General features: G+C 41.6%; 1 protein-coding gene across 3 annotated transcripts in view; it reads right to left on the bottom strand.

Annotated features, from left to right (window-relative positions):
* SIPA1L1 (signal induced proliferation associated 1 like 1) overlaps positions 1–24,257 on the bottom strand; it is a 161,934-nt gene that overhangs the window by 83,083 nt on the left and 54,594 nt on the right. For all 3 annotated transcript variants that reach the window (XM_074955583.1, XM_074955585.1, XM_074955584.1), the window contains one exon: positions 10,763–10,937. In XM_074955583.1, the coding sequence (XP_074811684.1) occupies positions 10,763–10,937 (175 nt within the window). The remainder of the gene's footprint in view (positions 1–10,762; positions 10,938–24,257) is intronic.

Here is a 24,257-nt window from a genome sequence, read left to right as displayed (position 1 = left end):
CCAGGAAACAGTTTCCTAAATACGGATTCCAAAACAACTGTTCTTAAGGGTGGTCTCTAGCTTTTGAAAAGCAAACAGCTGCAAAAAGCTTAAGACAGTTTTCACAGGTGTAGACCTCTGCATAGCAGGGCTGCTGCAGTCTCATAAGCCGAAATCATCACCATCACCACAATGTCTATTTTTTTTCACAAGGGCCTTTCGTAACAGGACTATCACAGGAAAGAATGGCTATTTACCATACAGCAACTGGTTCATCAAGATGAGTTGTATATTATTCTCCTTCTGGTATGCATGTGCCCCATGTGCTCAAGATTAAATTATTTTGGCCAGCTGTGTCCACTGGGGCCGGGGCTGCACCTTAGGTGTCCTGGCACTCCCTTTCCTAGGACATAACAGGCAGAGCAGGCCTAAATGTCCTTCATTTCCTTTATCAATACAAACTTCAGATGTTACAGGACTTTAATAGTGAGGGAAGGGGGTGGGTTGTGGAATACATATGGATAACATCTCAAAGAATTACAATTACAGTACGGTTAGTAATTCTTTCTTTGAGTGGCTGTCCATCTGTATACTACTTCTGGTGAATCAAAAGCAGTGTTCTGACAGACAGAAAGTGAATGCTTGGAGTCTACTTAAATAAAGACTGCAGGACAGCTCTGCCAAAGCTGGTGTCAGATTTTGATGCCTTGACTAGGGAATCATGCTGTGTCAGAGTATGTACTGATCCCCATGTAGTCACCTTACAGGTTTCAGTAAGAGGCAATCTTTCCAGAGAAGCTGGCTCTATCCTGTATGGGGGGATCTAGCCTGGCAAACTCATAGCAAGCTCTAATACAGGGGTCGGCAACCTTTCAGAAGTGGTGTGCTGAGTCTTCATTTATTTACTCCAATTTAAGGTTTTGCATGCCAGTAATACATTTTAATGTTTTTAGAAGGTCTCTTTCTATAAGTCTACAATATACAACTAAACTATTGTTGTATGTAAAGTAAATAAGGTTTTAAAAATGTTTAAGAAGCTTCATTTAAAATTAAATTAAAATGCAGAGCCCCCCCAGACCGGTGGCCAGGACCCGGGCAGTGTGACTGCCACTGAAAATCAGCTTGCGTGCTGCCTTTGGAACACGTGCCAGAGGTTGCCTACCCCTGCTCTAATACAATCAGATACCCCCTAAGAAAGTCTCTAGGATGACATTTTCTGATCCTTGTCTGCAAATGTTACAGAAAGTATAGGGGAATTTCTGAATGGTTTTGTTCCGTCTAGGTAAAAAGAGAGAGCCCCACAGGGGGAGCATCTGTCAACAGCAGTTTGGTGGATAGAGATTAAAAAAAAAAAGAAGGTACTCCTTTGTATACCTGGATAGGATCCAATTTAACACTAAGAACTTCTCAGCGGACCTACACCCTCATGTCTACGTGATATCTGTTGGGTAGATATACAGATTTCAATCATCCTTGCATGCAGCGTAGGTGACCTCTGACATGCTGTGTGATATATATGCAGGAAGTCTGAGGAGTGAGAGACAGACTCTTACTGATATTTGAGGGTGAACCTGCAGCTGGGTGACGAGATCCACTATGGTTTTGAATCTGTCCTAAGACAGACTAGTGTTTGCTGTTGCGGAATCCAGTACTCTGAACTCTATTCTCTGGGTTGTTGAGACTGAGACCCAAACTGTTGAGCTGTAGGATTTGGTGAATAGAGTCAATCACCTGTGTGGGATGTTTCCCAGATGAGCCAACTGTTGAGGTAAGAGTATACATGGATCCCTTGCTTCATCAGAGCTGTGACTACTGCCAAGTAGTTGGTGAAGGTTCTTGGTGCTGTTGATAAAGCAAAGGACAGAAATCTGTGCCAATATTAGACGCTTCTAACTTGTCATCTCATGTATTTTTTGTGTACCAGGTGATTTGTTATGTGAAAATACACGTCCTGTATATCAAGAGCCATTAATCTGTCCTAAGGATCTACGAACAGGATTGTAGAGGCTCGGATTACCATCCTGAATTCGAAACGGCAGATGACGGCATTGAATTGTGCCAAGCCCAGGATTGGGAGTCAGTCCCCCTTCTATGAAATTAGAAAATAAATGTGAGTAAAACCCATTCCCCTGAATTCTAGAGGCACTTCTTCTATTGCTCTGAGATTTACAAGTGAGTCCACTTCTTGCTGTAACAGCTTCTAACGAGAAGGGGCCCTGAAGAAGGATGGGGAAGAAGAAATAGGAAGGCTCTGAAAAAGTATGGAATACCACACTTCATTGATATCTAAGACCCAGTGGTCTGAGGCAATGTGGTTCCAGGCCTCCTGAAAACAAAACAGGCAGTTGACAATATGAAGAAGAGGAAAAGTACCAATCCTCTATATGCTCCAAGTGACTCATAAGCAAGGCATCAAATTTGTTTTCTTGCTCTGGAGAATGGGGGAGTAGCAGATGAAGAAACCGTAGTCTCCCCTTTGTTGGAACCTCTCTCTTTTTCTTGGTGGTTCTGAGGGTCTCTACTGACTATCCTGGGGGTAGGGTGGGGGGCAGGCTCTGCTGGAGGAAGACAGAAGCCTAGCTTGTTTTCTCCTGAGTGCCAGTGTGCAGACTCCCGAAGACATCTAAGTTGCTCATGAGTGTTTTAGCTAGTGCAAGGCTTCATCTGTTTTGGTGTTAAAGAGGTCAGAGCTATCAAATGGAGGATCCTCAATAGCTGTCTATGACTGCAATCTTTGGCAAGACCTAAAGAGACACGAAGATGTATGCGCTGTAGATCTCGATACTATGTCCAAGGCATGAAACATCACCTGGAGAGAAGCGTTGGCCAGTAGCTGATGCTTGGAGACAACAGTCCTCAGTTCCTCCTTGCTACCTTATGAATCACATTTTAAACGGTCTTCATTTAAATAATCTTATTTAGATAACAGTGCCTGATAAATGAGTAATATGTATTTGCAAACTTGCGGAGGAGTACCTTTTTCTTCTGAATAAATCTAATCTTTCTGGGTTCTTGTCTTGTGGTAGTGTTTTTGGTGGTTCTAGCTGTCAGGTTCTCTCAGGTACAGCGGTTGCAATCGTGGACCCCTAAGAATCGTGGGACCAGATGTGTAGAAAAGCACTCAAATGCTTTTGAGTTTGACCAGATGAAGCTACTTGGCAGTGCCAGTCTGCTTTTCTGGAAGTAGGCACCTCAGACACTGATGTCTACCAAAAGATGTTTCTCTAGCTACTGACCTTCTTGGCACTGAAGCTATTTTTGAATAACGTAACCTAACCATGACTATTTAACCTGAGTCACCACTAATGTCTTTGGTGGTGATTATCATTTCATGCTCCTGCAGTTGCAAAGTGTGAGTGACCTGTGCCTCTTGTATCACCGTACAGGATTTCAGAGGGGAGGTAGTCCTAGCCTCGGAAGGAGAAGCTGGCTCTCTTGATTGTTGCATACCCCAAAGGTGCCCAGTAGGCCAGGATTGAGCCTGATAAGGGTTCGGGCCAAACGGTTTGTACCATGGAGAATGCTCATCCCTACATCCTGAAGGTCTCTGACTGTAATAATGGGCCCTATACTCCTATGAAAAGTAGGAGTCATTGGAACAGAAGCACAGTGAGTGGGTAGGGGATGTTTCTCTCTGTGCTCAGAAGCTGAGGAAAATAATGTCAGTCTTTAAAGAGAGGGTACTTGAACAGGGGAAGATAAACTACTAGCTTATGCCATGGTACTGGCATTTATGAAGTGCTCAGCAACATAACAATATTACTGGTTGGCACTGTATATGGCAGTCTCACCACCAAAGACATTAGTGGTGATTCAGGATGAATAGTCATTGTTAGGTTATGTTATTCAAAAATAGCTCCAGTGTCAAGAAGGTCAGTAGCAAAAACAGCTGCATCAAGGTTGCTGGCATCAGAGTCACAGGTATCAAGGCGATAGGTATCATGTGCATCAAAGCCGATACCAAAACATCAGTACAGGGCAGTGTACTGAGCTCCACTTGAGATGGTACCATTGCTTGGCAAGCTGTCTCTGTGAGTGTGTCAGAAGGACCTATTTTGGGTCATGAACTACCATTTGAAGAGAAAGGTAGAGATGATTTCAGCCTCTTTCTACTAGGTCTAGCAGATTTGTGCTCTCTGGAAGAGAGGTTTTTTATAAATTTATAGAGTTTAAGGCCAGAAGGACCATTAAATAATCTAGTCCAGAGGTGGGCAAACTATGGCTCGAGGGCCACATCCAACCCACAGAACCCTCCTGCCCAGCCTCTGAGCTCCTGGCCCTGGAGGCTAGCCCCTGGCCCCTCCCCTGCTGTTCCCCCTCCCCCACAGCCTCAGCTCACTGCTCTGGGCAGTGGGGCTGCAGAGCCATGGCCTGACCCGGTGCTCTGTGCTAAGCGGTGGCATGGCTGGCTCCAGCTGGGCGGCACAGCTGTCTGTCCTGGTGCTCTGTGTGGCACAGCTGTAGCGCTGCCAGCCACCGGTGCTCCAGGCAATGTGGTAAGGGGGCGGCGGGGTTGGATAGAGGGCAGGGGAGTTGGGACGGGTGGTCGGGGGTGAGGGTGTGGATAGGTGTCGGGGCAGTCAGAGGGCAGGGAAGAGGGGGCTTGAATGGGGGCAGGGGTCCTGGTGGGGGTGCAGTCAGGAAGGGAGGGGGAGTTGGATGGGGCGGGGAGAAGGGGCAGTCAGGGAGAAAGGGTGGTTGGATGAGGCAGGGGTCCTGGGGGGGCAGTCAGGAATGAGAGGAGGGGTTGGATGGAGCAGTGGGGGGGGGCAGTCAGGGGCGGGGGATCTGGGGGCGGTCAGGAGACAGGGAGGTTGGATGTGGCAGGAGTCCTGGGGGGGCGGGACATGGGGGGCGAGAAGCAAGGGGGGTCGGATAGGGGGTGGGCCACGCCTGGCTGTTTGGGGAGGCACAGCCTCCTCTAACCGGTGCTCCATACAATTTCGGAAACCCTGCGCCAGGAAGTCTGCCGATGATGCGTGTGCCACAGCAGCCCTAAGGATGCCACTAAGGCAAAAATCTCTAATGACCGCGTACGTGGGCGTACGCACATCTAGAATGGAATCGATATGAGCAAGCACTCAAAGAAGAACCTCTCTTGGTAGCTGCTTATTTTACAACACAAGGATACACATCAGGTATGTCCCTTGTAGCTTTCTGTTCCAGTCCTCCAAAGACAGGTTCCTCAGTAGATGACTTGTGGAGTTTCTGATACTGATTTGATACTTCTAGCTGGAATGAATGCTTCATGGTTCTCTCTCTCCTCTTGGTCACAAATCATCAGCCCACTTCTTTGTTTTCTACTTTCTCCAATCCCTTATCACCTTAATCCTTCCCCTTGTGACATCTGAGACAACATTTTCTGAATCTGGTTACGCAATAGGTCTGTTTTTTCTCAGATGCTACTCAGTCTTGAAACTTAGGCTTCCAGATCACGTATCATCTCTTCCATAAGAACATAAGAATAGCCACACTGGGTCAGACCAAAGGTCCATCCAGCCCAGTATCCTGTCTACCGACAGTGGCCAATGCCAGGTGCCCCAGAGGGAGTGAACCTAACAGGTAATGATCAAGTGATCTCTCTCCTGCCATCCATCTCCGCCCTTTGGCAAATAGAGGCTAGGAACACCATTCCTTACCCATCCTGGCTAACAGCCATTAATGGACTTAACCTCCATGAATTTATCCAGGTCTCTTTTAAAACCCTGTTATAGTCCTAGCCTTCACAACCTCCTCAAGCAAGGAGTTCCACAGGTTGATTGTGCGCTGAGTGAAGAAGAACTTCCTTTTCTTTGTTTTAAACCTGCTGCCCATTAATTTCATTTGGTGGCCCCTAGTTCTTATATTATGGGAACAAGTAAATAACTTTTCCTTATTCACTTTCTCCACACCACTCCTGATTTACGTACCTCTACCATATCCGCCCTTAGTCTCCTCTTTTCCAAGCTAGTCTTAGCCTCTTTAATCTCTCCTCATATGGGACCCGTTCCAAACCCCTAACATTTTAGTTGCCCTTTTCTGAACCTTTTCTAATGCCCGTATATCTTTTTTGAGATGAGGGGACCACATCTGTACGCAGTATTCAAGATGTGGGCATACCATGGATTTATATAAGGGCAATAAGATATTCTCCGTCTTATTCTCTATCCCTTTTTTAATGATTCCTAACATCCCATTTGCTTTTTTGACTGCCGCTGCACACTGCGTGGACGTCTTCAGAGAACTATCCACGATAACTCCAAGATCTTTCTATTGATTAGTTGTGGCTAAATTAGCCCCCATCATATTGTACATATAGTTGGGGTTATTTTTTCCCATGTGCATTACTTTACATTTATCCACATTAAATTTCATTTGCCATTTTGTTGCCCAATCACTTAGTTTTGTGAGATCTTTTTGAAGTTCTTCACAGTCTGCTTTGGTCTTAACTATCTTGAGCAGTTTAGTATCGTCTGCAAACTTTGCCACCTCACTGTTTACCCCTTTCTCCACATCATTTATGAATAAGTTGAATAGGATTGGTCCTAGGACTGACCCTTGGGGAACAACACTAGTTACCCCTCTCCATTCTGAAAATTTACCATTTATTCCTACTCTTTATTCTCTGTCTTTTAACCAGTTCTCAATCCATGAAAGGATCTTCCTTCTTATCCCATGACAACTTAATTTATGCAAGAGCCGTTGGTGAGGGATCTTGTCAAAGGCTTTCTGGAAATCTAAGTACACTATGTCCACTGGATCTCCCTTGTCCACATGTTTGTTGACCCCCTCAAAGAACTCTAATAGATTAATAAGACATGATCTCCCTTTACAGAAACCATCTTGACTTTTGCGCAACACTTTATGTTCTTCTAGGTGTCTGACAATTTTATTCTTTACTATTGTTTCAACTAATTTGCCCGGTATTGACATTAGACTTACCGGTCTGTAATTGCCAGGATCACCTCTAGAGCCCTTCTTAAATATTGGCGTTACATTAGCTATCTTCCAGTCATTGGGCATAGTAGCTGATTTAAAGGACAGGTTACAAACCATAGTTAATAGTTCCGCAATTTCATATTTGAGTTCTTTCAGAACTCTTGGGTGAATGCCATCTGGTCCCGGTGACTTGTTACTGTTAAGTTTCTCAATTAATTCCAAAACCTTCTCTAGTGACACTAGATTTGTCACCTACAAAAGACGGCTCAGGTTTGGGAATCTCCCTAACATCCTCAGCCGTGAAGACTGAAGCAAAGAATTCATTTAGTTTCTCCGCAATGACTTTATCATTGTTAAGTGCTCCTTTTGTCTCTCCATCGTCCAGGGGCCTCACTGATTATTTAGCAGGCTTTCTGCTCCTGATGTCCTTAAACATTTTGTTATTATTACCTTTTGAGTTTTTGGCTAGATGTTCTTCAAACTCCTTTTTGGCTTTTCTGATTACATTTTTACATTTAATTTGGCAGTGTTTAAGCTCCTTTCTATTTACCTCATTAGGATTTGACTTCCACTTTTTAAAAGATGCCTTTTTATCTCTCTCTCTGCTCCTTTGACATGGTTAAGCCACGGTGGCTCTTTTTTAGTTCTTTTACTGTGTTTTTTAATTTGGGGTATACATTTAAGTTGAGCCTCGATTATGGTGTATTTGAGAAGTGTCCATGCATCTTGCAGGGATTTCACTCTAGTCACTCTACCAGTGGCCAGCAGCTTGCATTTCATGCACCAGGGACCTCTTAAGCCTTCCATCAGAAAGGAGAAGTTAGCACATCCAACGCAGACCACAACAGTTGTTCCAACATCATTCACATCCACTCACTCCAAAATTCCACTGTTTGCAGCCCCTGTTCACCTGGGAACTCCTTCCTACACCTCTCAGATGACTTAGCTTCTCTAATGGTCTTCGCTAACAACTTCTTAGCCAAGAGCTTGGGAGTCGAACTGGAGCTTGCAGGAGCACTGAGTCCGAGGCCTAGCAGTGCCTTTCTTTTCCAGTTCTGAGGAAGCCCACATCAATCTCCCGAAGAGAAATAGTTTGCAGCAAGCCTCTCCTACCATTTGTGGTCTTTTAGAAAAAGAACAGTCAGCATATTTTTCTAGGATGTGCCCCTCTCCAAAGCAACATACACACACCCACACACACCTCAAGTATGCATGGTTCAGCAGAATAGTTTCATCGTAAGAGGGGCAAGTCTTGAGACCAGTTCTGCCATAAAGACTATGCCCTGGTATCACAAATCGCTAAATCTAAAAAGTAAGTCTCTCATTCTCTCTCTCTATAGACATAGATATCTACAGATGTATAGAGATATAGATAAAGATAGAGAGAGTGTGAGTCAGCCAGTATTAGCAAATACTAATACCAACTACATTAAACTAACACTATAAGAACATAGTAATTATTTACAAAAATAGATTTTGGCTTGCACAGTGTGCAAGAGATGTGGGTACTGTCAGGGATTCTTTGTCACGGCCACAGGAAATAAGAGGGACAACTGGACCTACTCTGCCCTTTATGCACTCAGGTGGTGAGAGCATGAGGGGACCTAGGGCATAGGCATGGCCTCATCAGACACTGCTGACCAAAAGAAACCAGTCTTGAGCTAATGGGGCACAAGCACACCAGAAATGAAATACACAGGGATAATCACCCAAAAAAGAAAGGAAAAATGCTTTAGATACTGGACCTTGATAAAACTCTAAACCAGAAGAGAGGAAGAGACATAGTCTTAATAATAATATTAAGATACTAACAGCCAGAGAGACCATTCTTAAAAATAGAGCTTATGCAGTAATAAGTCAATTTTTCTATATTCTTACATATGCAGTTTAAATACAGTGCTTGCTCTGCACAGAATCTACATTTACCAATTTTACGTAAAAATAAAATACTGCATATAAAGAATACGATTCATGGCATCTTTTGGGACTTTATACATACATAATTTTATATTACATGAATATATCAAAATCAAATCTTAAACCTATTTTGAATTAAGGGATTTCAAAGCTCTCTGCAGGTGCAACACAGTACAGTGGAAAAAAACCTACCAGACCCAGAAATAGAAGTTCACATCTGAACACTGAAGTTTTAGAGAAAATGATAAAATTTCAGTGTAAAATTAGATTTAGATACCAAAAGCAAGAACTACCAATGCTGAATATGAATGCAAGGTACTTTAATGAGCTTCGAAGTATAAGAATCCAGGAATTAAAAACTGAAAAATGTTAACTATTTTAAACTGTAGCTTGTGCAATATTTTCCTGTGCCAGATACAGTGACATACCATTCAAGGGTACAGACAACATATGTCTCTGGAAGGTTGTTTCCTTCAACAGTTTCCTAGCCTCTCAATTCATTTTGCAGATTTATCACTTGGAAATATCTACTCTCTGTATTCATGCAGAATCTGAAGAGCCTGTAGTTCTTATAAAATTTGCATTTAAAAGACTTATCTTTTTGGGATTTGAGGAAAGTGAACTTTTCTCTTCTGAATAATAGAAATACTAGCGCAGTTCAAAGTGGAAAAACCACCACCACCACAAGGGAAAGATCAGTTCTTCACCCACCTACTTAGAGAAATCAAATGCTGACTCCTCCCCTCCCTAGCTTTTTAAGGGTTCTCCCACATGATCTCTCTCATAGATAACCAGGTTACATGATACTGTAGGAAAACTAGGTTACATGACACTGATTTGAGGGAGGTGAATACTGAAAATTCTAAGCAAGTTTTATACATTCAATTTTGACATTCTTTACTGGTTACAGCAAATAGACTTTTAAAGTAATACTTGAGAAGCTGAGTAATTTCATATTTTTAATGATCTCTTGCTCTCACTGCCTGTAGTTATAATACTGGTGATAGCAGAATCATGGCAACAGGACATTTTTTGCTGAGCTGAAGTTTATAAATGTTTTTCTATTTTCATGACTCAATTCCTTATTTAAATTTCCTGTACTGCAAGGAGCAAGATAACGACAGACTTCAATACAAATGGGTTAACCCTAACGTTTAAAGATGTCAGAGTTTTTAAAAAGATTTTAAAATTGAAGAAACACATACAGACACTGTACGGACTGTCTGATAAAAACAGATCTCACTAACTGTATTATGCCTCCTTCATACAAAAGGCAGAATATTTCTTTTACAAATATTGCCACATAAGTCAAGATCACCATTCCAACATATTTTATGGTAAAAACTGGTGGTATAGTTGTCATAAATAGTTTAATTTACATAGGCCAACTCAGCAGAAGTCACTAAGGAGAACAGAATAAATTCAGCAGTAAAGGACAGGACAAAAATACCTAGGGAAGGTAGTTACATAGGTTGGACACAGCATAAAATTAACAGATCAATTTACTAAGGTCAAGAGTATGAACCTGGGTCTGCAAAGCCATTTCAGCGTATTCTTCTTCTGGCAGTGACAGATCATTAAGATTATCATTAAAAATTAACAGAAGTTAATAAGGCATGCTCAATGCAATTAATGTAATATAGTTCATTGCCCTGTTATATTAATATTGATTCCAGAGGCTACTCATTTTTTACCTCAAATTTTTGGAACACCTTTGCACCGGTGTTTTGGTTCAATGTAAAAGTGAAATGTTTGTTATCAAAGCTATAAAAGGCCATGTTGACATATTTCAATTTACATGTTTGCTTTGTTTTTACTCTCCTTTGATATTGAACAGCTGTTTCTTTATAGCCAAGAATGTGATTTTTGAAGAAATCTGTTCAGTAACTGACACTCCTCTCATAAGTTATACTTATTAGTCTAAAAAATAATAAGAGGGTTGCCTTACTCTTGGTGTCCAGCTGAGCTCGGTACTTTTCAAACCCCTTGAGTCGAACTCGTTCTCCTAAGAGCTGAAGAAACTCTTCAAAGGCTGGCCCTGCTGACTCATTGTTGTACATTTCCTCTTCAGTGCTCTGTCCACCTTTGCAATACATGATCCCCACTTTCAGCTGATAGCTTAACTACAAACAGAAATAAAGATTCAAGATGTATATATCTATCAGGTTATATAGCATTTATTCTGCCTGATTTTCTTCAGTCATTTAGTTAGTCCCCTAGTTTACAGACTCAAAAAATACCTAATCATTTGTATAACTTTCTTGCTGATATCCCCATTGTTTTCTACCATCTTTGCCTCAAGGATGATGAGCATTGTGATTCATAGATTTTAATGCCAGAAAGAACCACTGTGATCATCTAGATTGACCTCCTGTATAACACAGGCCACAGAACTTCCCCAAAATAATTCCTAAATCATATCTTTTAGAAAAACATCCAACCTCAATTTAAAAATTGCCAGTGGAGAATCCACCCCAATCCTTGGTACATAGCTCCAATAGTTAATTTCCCTCACTGTTAATAAAAATGAAGGGCTGCCAAAGCCCGGGATTGAACCAGGGACCTTGAGATGACTAGGTACTTTTCACCTGAAGATCTCAAATTGCTTTCCACAGGGGAGTAAACATTATCCTCCTCCTTTTGCAGATGAAGAAACTGAGGCACAGGAAGGCCAAGTGACTTATTAAAGGCCACACAGAAAGTCTAGGCAGAGGCAGGATAGGAACCAGACTGATTCCCAGCCTTGTGCACTATCATTAAGATCACACTGCTTCCTTATGTAGAAGAGTAGCTCATAGTATTTGCTTATCACTGTTGTGAATGTCCATGAGTAGTGTGTTTCCTTGAGCTAGAGGAAAGATCAGAAGACACATGAAATTTGACTGGGTGATACCAGTCCACCACTGTAGGAATGGGTCATTTGCATTAGAAGAGCTTTCCTATGACTAATTTTCAGACAAGCAGCAAAACACAATTACACAAAGAAAAGTGCACTTTTTTAGCTATTTCTTTTAAGGGTCACTGTCAATTATTTTTAAGCTATAATTTATTAATTTAGAAGCTTTAACATAAAATTTCTCTCTGGCAATTTTTGCTTTTCTTTTTCCATTTGACAATCAGGATTACTAAATATTAAACTCTCTAGCATTGTCAATGTCTGAATTGTCACTGAGTTCATATTTTTGGCAAAAAAATTAGCAATTAGACATGATTTAAACGAAAATAATATTTACACCTTAGGTAATATCCCCTACCAGATTCTAACAGCTACTAGTAAGATAATGTAGGTTGATTTAGGATCAATGCTACTATATTGTGCTGGGTTAAAATAAAAATACCAGAAGTACCTAACACCTTCATAACAATGGTATTTTATTTCCTATTTTAAAACCTCTCTAAATAAAAAGAATTTCTACATAACTGCAGAAGCAATATTTTTATTAATCAATTTCTCCCCCTCTTAAATACTGTAGTTATTTAATAAATAAAATTAGCCTCTTTCTTCTTACTCAGTATTAATTATTTTTCAAATTTTAACAATGTGGGAAAAGCCCTAACATTTTCACCTACAATGAAAATTTTAGAGCATAAAAGACTTTTTATTTAGAAGCTCCAGGGCACACGAAGTAGTTTTGTTTTGTTCTGTTCTATAGGAGACAGGCAGGAGGGTTTGGATCAATTTTTTCTCCTTTCCCACGAAGCCTACAAAAAACTTGACAACAGTTAGGGTGCTGGTGCGCTGAGACCATTGTCTATTATGCTGACCAATATCGTCTCATTGCTTCCTTGTACTCTCCCATTTGTCTGTATTCATGTTGTCTCCTGTCTTATACTTAGATTGTGAACTCTTTGGGGCAGGGACTTTTTATTGTGTGTTTGTAGAGCTCCTAGCACAGTGGGATTCTGGTGCAGACTGGGGCTCTGAGGTGTGATGATAACACAAATACAAAATAATAGTCTTGAAAGTAATTAAATATTACATCATTATTTGAGATAACTGGCTCTTTTGCCACAGCTCCAGAGAACCAAACTTGTGAGCTTGCAAGGAGATTAAATGACTTCTTACTCTAAATTGTGAGGAAAAGACTGAGTGCCCCATCCATTTGAGAAGATTTATTTCTTCACATCTAACATTGACACTACAACCCCACAATGATGTAAAGTTCAGTAAGAGTGACTTCACTAAACATAAAAGTATCGAGCAAGAGTCCATAACCAAATTAGATTTAGTGTAGATTTTTAAAGCTCTGTTATATAGTAAGGACTCTCTTTGTCTGTTACATTCAAACAGGGAATTAATTTTCATTTGAAAGAGCATGCTCCTGAAAGAAAATAATGGACAGAACCTAGTTAACCTTCTTGAGAAGTAGAATGCTAGTACAATGGATTTGTCACTCAGTGATTTCTATTGCTTTACTATGTTCCATCTTGTAGATAGTGAACAAACTGTTTTTTCTGGTCCTGAATGTGGACTGTCCTAAAGGAGCGTCTCTAAGAGAACAAGGAAATGCAACAGAATGACAATTTTTCTCCTGATTGAAAATCTGCCAAGTCTTGATGACTATCATTTAATGTGCAAACATGAGTGCAGTATCTTTTCTTTACAATTAAATCAAAATAGGTGGAATATACTCAATTCAGGTTCATATAACTTAAGTAACAATCAATTTCTGTGCAAATATCTCACAAGATGCAAAAGAGATGGGGGGCATACACAATATAAATTATTTTCAGCATTTTCCTGAACATTGAAATGACACAAGAACAGTTTTCCCACTATTTTTACTTAATATATTACATTTAAAAGTGCTCATCAGTAGCCTATGTTCCCACAGACTTCAGTGGGAGCTGGCCAACACTTAATGATTTTGAAAATCCCAGCCTATTGTGTATTTTGTTGATATCATGTACATTATGGGGGATAGTGAAGCAGATTAGTTAATGGAATACTCCTGGGGGAATTCTGCCCCACTGCACACGGGCAGAATTCATGTCCCCCACAGATTTTATTTTCTCTGCAGAAAACAGATTCTGCTGGAGAGGCACAGCAGTTACACCTTTTGCCCACCAGGGGTTGCTGTGGCACCAACACAGAGGGCAGCGGGCTCCTGAGCCAGAGTAGTCAGCGTCGGATAGGGAGGAGAGGCTTCATTCCTCACAGCATCCTGCCTGTGGGGCCAGATGAATAGACATAGGATATGGGGGGATGGACAGAGCAGGGCACATAGGGCTGCTGGGGGTCACAGATTAGGGTTCAGAAGGGCTAGCGTGGGGCAGATTGGGCCAGGGCACACTGGCTAGTGGGCTGACAGCTTTGAGCTAGGGGCTCAATGGGAGTGGATGTACAGGGCCACATGAGGACTTGGGGTGGTGTCTGAGTGGGGGTGAAGGGAACATGGGGATGTGGGGGAGGAGAGGTGGCTAAGTGAAGGTGCAGGGACACATGAGGATGGGGGAGGAGGGGTGGCTAAGTGAAGGTGCAGGGACACATGAGGATGGGGGAGGAGGGGTGGCTGAGTGGGGGTGCAGACATACATGGAGATGGAGGGAGGAGGGATGCAGGGACACATGGGGACAGGGGCAGATATGCCTGACCAAATGGAAGAGGCTAGAGGTCAGCCAGGGTCTGCATGGGGGAGGTTCCTCTACTCCCTAACAATCCCTCCCCCCCATAAAAAAAAATCGTGTTCCATATCTCTTCCACACCCAACAACACTCCTGGTTCACTCCCAGGATTTTTTCAAGCAATTACTCCCCTCCCTCAGCTCTTCTGTTACCCGTGACTCCCCTAAGCCTTTGCACTGCTTCTGAGGGGTGTGGGAAATATGTTTCTCTATTGTAGTTTAAATGAATTATTACTCAAAGTTCTATATTAATATCCCTAGTAAGGAATCTATTTGTCAAAAAACATTTCCTGAATCTCTTTTGTTGTCTGTATTGTTACAGACACGGATGCTGACAGGTATTTTGAAACAAATTACCAAAATAACTGAAACTGGCCTGATTTATATTGTGTTATTTTGACAAATAAAACATGCAGAATTTTAAAATATTGTGTGTAAAATTTTTAATTTTTTGGTGCCAAATTCCCCCAGGAGTAATGGAAGAAAGGAAGTAAATGGTCAGCTTAACTGCTTCTGCCAGCTTCCTGCTGGAGTGAAGAGGAGGAGAGAGGAGTCTCTCTTCAAATGTACTGGACTTGTGCCAGAGAAGATTAGACTGGCATTATGCCAGCTGCTAAGGAAATTCGTAGGACCCACATTTCAGAAGCTCCCCCAACAGGAAAAGTCATCTGAGGATATGAAAAGAAGCTTTGGTTGGGGTGAAAGCTAAGTCCCAGGCTCTTCTGGAGAGTGGACTGAAGAACTGAGTACTTTTCTTGAAGATTCAACTGGATCCTGCTAGAGAATGATTTTGAAGTTCAGATTGTGGGTGTGTCTGCTGGTTCAACAAAGGAACAGCTTGTTCAGCTCTCTAGACACATTTGGAGTCAGACAAACCTGTTTTATGGATTTAGTTAGTGACAGGGTTATCGTTTACAATTCAACAAACATATACAGGAAAGACAAACTAAAAATTAAGTGTTGGTTCTCAGTAAGTTTCGCACTGTCAGCCTTTAAAACCTGGGTAAACAACTCCTTTCTATTTTTTTAACTTGTATATAGCCCATTAAGCCTCACAAAAACCATCCATGTGAACTAGGGATTAGAAGGGTTAAATTTGCAACAGTGGCACAGAAAAAAGAAAAAGCCATTTCCCATTGGTCACATAACAGGTCAATGTCAGAGCCAGGAGTAGAACCCAGGTCCTCTATGACCCATTCTCTACAAGAGTCATTACAATCAATATTACTGGTAGTTATGCATGTTAAGATGGGATACTCAAAATTAAAAATTTGTCTACTTGCTTTAACCACTGGGGGGGGGGGGTTAGGAAGGTTTTTTCCTCTTTTTCAGCATTGTACTATTGATCAGGCACTTTCGGGGAGTACTGAAGGCAGAAGAGGAGACAACTATTATTCATATTACCATAGCACCTAGTAGCCCTGGTCATGCACCAGGACCCCATTAAGCTAGGCTTTCGTACAAACAGAACAAAAAAAAGACAGTCCCTGTCCCAAAGTGCTTACAATCTAAGAATAAGACAGATGGGGAGCACAAGGAAACAATGAGAGAATATTAGTCAGCATGATAGGCAGTGGTCTCAGCACACCAGCAGACTAACTGTTGTTGTCAGTTTTTTTTGTAGGCTCCATGGAAGAAAGCAAGTTTTGAGGAGGGTTTTGAATGAGGATAATGAGTCAGTTTAGCTATTCCCAAGCATGATGGGCAGCATGGGAAAAAGAACAAAGGTGCTGGTTTGAAAATATAACAAGTGGGCAATGGAGGCTGGTATCATGGGCTGATTGGAGGAGGGAGTCAACATCTCACTAGCAAATGAGAGATGACAGGTAGGTTGGGGATAGGCTGTGAAGAGCTTTAAGAAAAGCAGCTTATGTTTGAGGTGATAGAGAAGGTGGAGCCAGTGAAGGGTTGTAAAGAGACGGGTGACCTGGTCAAAGTGAATGGCTAGGAAAATGATCTTTGAAGCAGCATTCTGAATGGATATGAGTGGGACAAGACTGCATTTGGTAAGGCTAGAGAGAAGTATGCTGCGGTAATTGAGATGTGAATTAAGAACTTGGATGAGAGTTTTAGGTGACTGGATAAAAAAGGCCATACCTTGGAGACATTCTGAAAATAGAATCGGCAAGATTTAGCCATAGCTTGCATGTCACTCTTCAAATGTCTTCAATAACATGTGATGACAGTTATTTAATCGTTGCATAGTTTTCATGAAGGAGACACTTAGCCAGACTACCAAAACTTCAAATAGAAATAATCTGCTCTGTGCCTTACTTGCAAACAGGTCATGTCCTTTCTATTTTTGGGTGATTTCCAAAGCTTTTCTCACTGCTACAGCTGAAACTTCCCTCTTTAAACGTTAAATTATAAAGACAACCAATAATGTGGACTATTAAGCACTGTGATAAAATGTTTTGGATAAACAAATTACGAACAGCTCAGATACTCAGTGTTGAACAATAGCTACTGAGCATGTGTGAATTAATGTACTGAATTATGATTGTCATAATCTACCTAAACTCCCACACTCCAATTCACTAAAAATTGCAAAACCTGAATTCAGAACAACCATCTGTGTACGCAATATAAAAGTCTCCAAATACGATTGGATGCTATTTTCTTAGGAAGAGATGATGCACCAGTAGCGATAGTGTTATGAGGTATCAGAGGGGTAGCCGTGTTAGTCTGGATCTGTAAAAGTGGCAAAGAGACCTGTGGCACCTTATAGACTAACAGAAGGTCTATAGTCTAAGGTGCCACAGGACTCTTTGCCAGTGTTATGATAGTTAATTTAGAGAGCTCACAACTTAATCATAGAGGATTATATAATGTGGCACAGTGAATATGCCTCTGTCCCCCGCCCTCTTTCTTAATTCTAAAACATCAAGCCAAAATGGATAATTTGTGACAGATGCAGCTTAAGTTCAGGGAGTAGCAAATATTAATTTCAATGTTCTCATTTTTAAGAGAGCAAATTTGAATGTGCACACTACTTGGAGTTATACACTAGTTTTATTTTTATAGTGGCAATGTGGTCTAATGATCCAAGCATACAATCAGGAATCAAAAACTCTTGAGTTTTAATTTCAGATTAGTTACTGACTTGCCATGTGAACTTGGACAAGTCACTTTACCTTCTCTGCTTCAGTGTCCCCAAGAGTAAAATAGGGATAATGTTATACCAGACCCTTGCTAGAACGCATGTCTTTATAACGCGAATTCGGATATAACGCGGTCGTGGCCATGGATCCCAAATTTAAGTACTGTACAGTACAATTTTGAGTATAGACGTGATAAAATGACCGCTGAGTGCTCTCCTGTCGACTCTAGTACTCCACCAAATGAGGAGCGCAAGTGCAGTCGACGGGAGAGCATCAGCTATTCACGTAGCTGAACTGCGTATCTTAGATTGACCCTGCACGGTACTGTAGACAAGCCCTAAGACGATTGCTGTAGGCCTAGAACGCCATACAAATATAATGGAATAAAAATTTATAGGTACAGTATTTATCTTTAGAAAGATGTCAAAAATGTTGGGCAAAAGGAAGGCTTACTTGGTGCAGGAAAAATTGGATGCTATCGAACAACTTAGAAATGGCGAAACCCAGGTAAAGATTAGCAGCGACATTGGCATTAACGAGTCCACCTTTTGTGGATGGCTAAAGAACGCTGACAATCTCAGAATTTACATTCATAACCTGGATGAAGAGCATGGCCTTCAAAGAAAACGAGCCCGTTTAGCAAATGATGCCGATCTTGATTCTGCGGCGTACCCGTGGTTTGTGCAAGAACCGCAGAAAGGCATTCTGATCTCTGGTCCGCTTATAGCCATGCAAGCAGAAAAATTCAGCTGGGAACTTAATGGCAAATTCAGCAATTTTAAGGCGAGTTCGGGTTGGCTATGGTGATTTCAGAAAAGACATCGAATCTCTCAGATTGCAGTTTCGGGAGAAAAACGCTCTGCTGACGCCGACACCATGCAATCGTACCCAGCAAAGCTGAGGGAAATTTTACAGGCAGACGGTTACTCGGAGGAACCAGTTTACAATGCAGACGAAACAGGAATTTAGTATAAAATGTTGCCCGATAAAACCCTGGCTGTCAGAACAGATGAAGGTAAGAAAGAAGGATATAAACAGGCAAAAGTTCGCCTTGCATTCACACAAAACAATAAAGTAACAGGCAAGCATAAATTAAAACCATTGTGCTTTGGAAAGTCTCGCATGCCTTGGTGCTTTCATCACGTAAATGTAAATTGCCTGCCATTTTCGTACAAGAAGTCCAAAAATTCCTGGACGACAAGAGAGATTTTTGAACAATGGTCCTTTACCGAATTGGTCTCTTCTGTGCGAAAGCATTTGCGGGCAAAACGCTTAGAAGAAAAGGCCGTTCTTTTGCGAGACAACTGTCCAGCGCATCCTCTGGCCGAAAGACTCCGAACCCGTGACGATAAAGTACGGGTTGAACACTTACCTAAAAACACGACTTCCAAAATCCAGCCACTTGATCAAGGTGTTATTGCCATTTTTAAGCAGCACTATCGAAGGAACTTGGTACGAAAAATGATAGAAAGCGAGTTGTCTGTTACCGATTTTCTGAAGATGTTAACTATAAAAGACTTCTTTTACATTGGCAGTGATTCCTGGAATTTATTACACGCTGAAACGATAAACTGCTGTTGGATGGCGGGACAGAGAGTCATTTGGTCACCCGCTCCTGGAAGAAAATGAAGAAAACAGACCACAGTCTGACGAGGAATTCGACTTTGAGGGATTTATAGAGGAGGAAGTTGGAAGAACAGACATGGAGTGGAAGCAGGAGCTGTGCCAGCAACTGTCCGGGCTCGGGGTAACTGCTCTGCCACAAAATATTAAGTCCTGGATAAGAGGCGATGATGAAGCAGAAGAATTTTATCCCATTGCTGAAAGTCTAACAGATGACCAAATTCTTCAGGCAGTACGACTAAACAACATTCTAGAAGCTGAAGAATTGGCCTTCGTCGTGGAAGAAGAGGAGGAAGATGAAGTGGACGTCTTTCCAATGTCAACTGTGACTGTAGCTGGCTCAGACACTGCTTTGAGATGGTTTGAGAAGCAAGACGTTGAGCCTATAAAAATTATGCAGCTACATAGTCTTTTGCAGTTTGCTAAGTGGAAGCGGCACAGCAGCAAGAAGCAAAAGCAACTCACCAACTTTTTAAAGAAAAACTAGACTAGTTTATTGTAATGTCTACTTTAAATCTAATAAAGCAAAACTTTTTTTCTCGTTTCTTGTTTCCTTCAAAGTAGGAGTTTATTTTCTAAGATTTTCTATAGTTTATGGATGTGACATTTACTGTATACAATAATTTCATTTTAATGCAGTCCCCGCTATAACGTGGTACTTGGCATGGATCCCAAATCCTGCGTTCTAGCGAGGGTCCGGTGTACTAGTTTACCTCACAAGGCTGTTTTTAGTACTACTTACATTCAAAGTTCTGTACAGAAATTAAAGTGTGAAATTCTATTCCCATTGAAGTCAATGGCAAAAGTCACAATGACGTCAATAGGGGCAGGATTTCACCCTGAGGTAACAGAGAACTTTGATTATCTTTGAGAACTCATGGAGGACTGGTGACATTTCAGAGAACTGAAGAAGGGCAATCTTAGTACATATCTTTAAAAAGAGGAACAAAGGATCTGAGGAATTATAGACCAGCCACCCTTAATTTGATACCTGGAAAGATAGTGGAACAAATTATTAATCAATTTGGAAGAACCTAGAGGATAATAGACTGATAAATAATAGTCAACATGGATTTCTCAAGAGGAAATCATGCCAAATCAACCTACTTTCCTTCTTTGATCAGGTTACTGGTCTAGTGGAGAGAAGGGAAACAGTAGGCATTATTTATCTTGATTTTAGTAAAGCTTTTGTCACAGTCCCATGTGACTTTCTCTTAAGGAAACTAAGGAATTGTGGGCTAGATGAAACGACTATAATGTGGGAGCTCTGTTGGAGGAGAAGGGGTCCTAAAAAGTAGCCAGCCAGTCAGGCAGCGGCACAGACAGCTGCAGCGGCACAGGAGCTAGCAAACAGAGCTGTAAACAGGGGAGTTTGAGTGGGAGTTTGAAAGGGGAGTTTGTCTTGTGGTGCTTGTTTTTTTTTTTTTTTTTTTTTTTTTTTTTGCTGTGGGTGGTGGTGTTTTGGTGTGGTTTGTGTTTCCCAGATTAACAGAATTTAGGTGGGAAGGCTATGACAGATACAGAGGCAGCAGTGGGAGTGACCCATGTCATGGAAGACACAATGAGGATGACTGGATGTGGAAGCTGTGGTATGTACATGATCCTGGAGGGGGCACCTAGTAAGAGTTTTGTCTGTATGAAATGCCATCTGATAGAGCTGATGGAGGAAAAGATCCAAGGTTTGGAGATGCAGGTGGAAAGAGTGGTTGAGTTTAGGAAGGGGTTTGAGCAGATTATGGAGCAAAGACATGAGGTATCTGAAGGGAAAAGCTCAGACTTGCAGATGGAAGCAGGACTGGGGAATTCTGAGGGGGAGACTGGGTGAGGAAAGTGGTCAGTGGAAGCACGTGACTAAAAGAACCAGGCAGAGGAAAAGACGGGCTAGTGAAGGAGAAACAGAGCTCAGGAACAGGTTTGCAGAGTTGGAAAATGAAGAAGGGGCTTAGCACGTAGTCACTGAAGGTGGAAGGGCAAGGAAGAAGAGAAGAGCGGTTAGTCCTATAGGAAAAGGGGAAGAGTTAATGGAGATTACACCAAATATGAGCCCCAGGAGGATACAGGATGGGTTAAAGAGGATTACAAGGGAGAATAGGAATGGAAAGAACTTGCAGCCAGAGGGAACAGGGGATAGACTGGAGAATAGCACTATCACCAGGAAAAGGCAGGTCTATGTGATTGGGGACTCTTTACTGAGAAGAATAGATAGGCCTGTAACCAGAGCTGATCCAGAGAATAGGAGGGTGTGCTGTCTTCCAGGTGCTAAGATACGGGATGTAGACCTGAGGTTGAAAAGGATTCTAAAGGGAGCAGGAAAGAATCCCCTAATTATCCTTCATGTGGAAACAAATGATACGGCTAGATTCTTGCTGGAAAGTATTAAGGGAGACTATGCTAGGCTGGGGAAGACGCTTGAGGAAATCGAGGCTCAGGTGATCTTTAGTGGGATTCTGCCTGTTCCTAGAGAAGGGCAACAAAGGTGTGACAAGATTATGACTATCAACAGATGGCCTAGGCAGTGGTGCTATAAGGAGGGCTTTGGGATGTATGGCCACTGGGAGGCATTCATGGACAGAGGACAGTTCTCTCGGGATGGACTTCATCTGAGTAGGGAAGGAAAGAGACTTCTAGGATGGAGGCTGGCACAACTGATTAAGAGAGCTTTAAACTAGGAATTTGGGGGAGATGTCCAGGTAATCTCCACGCCGGATTTTAGCATTGAGAGGAAAGAAAACGAACTAAGAGAGGATACAGCCATGGGTAGGAGGAAGGGCAGTGTAGATACCAGTCTAATAGGTTATACTGGCTGTAGAATGTCCGTGCCTAATAGGGTACAGAATGTGAGTGAGGCCAAAACAGCAAAAATTAAGATGTTTGTACACCAATGCGAGGAGCCTAGGTAACAAAATGGAGGAACTTGAGCTACTGGTGCAGGAAGTGAAACCAGATATTATAGGGATAACAGAAACGTGGTGGAATAGTAGTCATGACTGGACTACAGGTATTGAAGGGTATGTGCTGTTTAGGAAAGACCGAAATAAAGGTAAAGTTGGTGGAGTAGCATTGTATACCAAAGATGAGGTAGAATGTAAAGAAATAAGAAGCGATGAAATGGATAAAACTGAGTCCGTCTGGGCAAAAATTACATTGGGGAAGAAAACTATTAGAGCATCCCCTGGGATAGTGCTTGGGGTGTGCTATAGACCGCTGGGATCTAATTTGGATATGGATAGAGCCCTTTTTAATGTTTTAATAAAGTAAATACTAATGGAAACTGTGTGATCATGGGAGACTAACCTCCCAGATATAGACTGGAGGACGAGTGCTAGTAATAATAATAGGGTTCAGATTTTCCTAGATGCGATAGCTGATGGATTCCTTCATCAAGTAGTTGCTGAACCGACTAGAGGGGATGCCATTTTAGATTTGGTTTTGGTGAATAGTGAGGACCTCACAGAAGAAATGGTTGTAGGGGATAATCTTGGCTCAAGTGATCATGAGCTAATTCAGTTCAAACTGAACGGAAGGATTAACAAAAATAAATCTGCAACTAGGGTTTTTGATTTCAAAAGGGCTGACTTTCAAAAATTAAGGAAATTAGTTAGGGAAGTGGATTGGACTGAAGAATTTATGGATCTAAAGGTAGAGGAGGCCTGGGATTATTTTAAATCAAAGCTGCAGAAGCTATCGGAAGCCTGCATCCCAAGAAAGGGGAAAAAGTTCATAGGCAGGAGTTGTAGACCAAGCTGCATGAGCAAGCATCTCAGAGAGGTGATTAAGAAAAAGCAGAAAGCATACAGGGAGTGGAAGAAGGGAGGGATCAGCAAGGAAAGCTACCTTATTGAGGTTAGAACATGTAGGGATAAAGTGAGACAGGCTAAAAGTCAAGTAGAGTTGGACCTTGCAAAGGGAATTAAAACCAATAGTAAAAGGTTCTATAGCCATATAAATAAGAAGAAAAAGAAAGAAGAAGTGGGACTGCTAAACACTGAGGATGGAGTGGAGGTCAATGATAATCTAGGCATGGCCTAATATCTAAACAAATACTTTGCCTCAGTCTTAGAATCATAGAACATCAGGGTTGGAAGGGATCTCAGGAGGTCATCTAGACCAACCCCCTGCTCAAAGCAGGACCAATCCCCAATTAAATCATCCCAGCCAGGGCTTTGGCTTTAATAAGACTAAAGAGGATCTTAGGGATAATGGTAGCATGAAAAATGGGAATGAGGATATGGAGGTAGACATTACCATATTTGAGGTAGAAGCGAAACTCAAACAGCTTAATGGGACTAAATCAGGGGGCCCAGATAATGTTCATCCAAGAATATTAAAGGAATTGGCACATGAAATTGCAAGCCCATTAGCAAGAATTTTTAACGAATCTGTAAACTCAGGGGTTGTACCGTATGATTGGAGAATTGCTAACATAGTTCCTATTTTTAAGAAAGGGAAAAAAAGTGATCCGGGTAATTATAGGCCTGTTAGTTTGACATCTGTAGTATGCAAGGTCTTGGAAAAAATTTTGAAGGAGAAGGTAGTTAAGGACATTGAGGTCAATGGTAAATGGGACAAAATACAACATGGTTTTAAAAAAGGTAGATCGTGCCAAACCAACCTGATCTCCTTCTTTGAGAAAGTAACAGATTTTTTAGACAAAGGAAACACAGTGGATCTAATTTACCTAGATTTTAGTAAGGCGTTTGATACCGTGCCACATGGGGAATTATTAGTTAAATTGGATAAGATGGGGATCAATAGGAAAATTGAAAGGTGGATAAGGAATTGGTTAAAGGGGAGACTACAACGGGTCCTACTGAAAGGTGAACTGTCAGGCTGGAGGGAGGTTACCAGTGGAGTTCCTCAAGGATCGGTTTGGGGACCAATCTTATTTAATCTTTTTATTACTGACCTCGGCACAAAAAGCGGGAGTGTGCTAATAAAGTTTGTGGATGATACAAAGCTGGAAGGTATTGCCAATTTAGAGAAGGACCGGAATATCATACAGGAGGATCTGGATGACCTTGTAAACTGGAGTAATAGTAATAGGATGAAATTTAATAGTGAGAAGTGTAAGGTTATGCATTTAGGGATTAATAAC

The sequence above is a fragment of the Natator depressus genome, chromosome 6 (genome assembly GCF_965152275.1).
Source record: "Natator depressus isolate rNatDep1 chromosome 6, rNatDep2.hap1, whole genome shotgun sequence".
Lineage (NCBI taxonomy): Eukaryota > Metazoa > Chordata > Testudines > Cheloniidae > Natator > Natator depressus.
The sequence above is the reverse complement of the archived record's forward strand: the minus strand, read 5'-3'. Positions and strand labels throughout refer to the sequence as shown.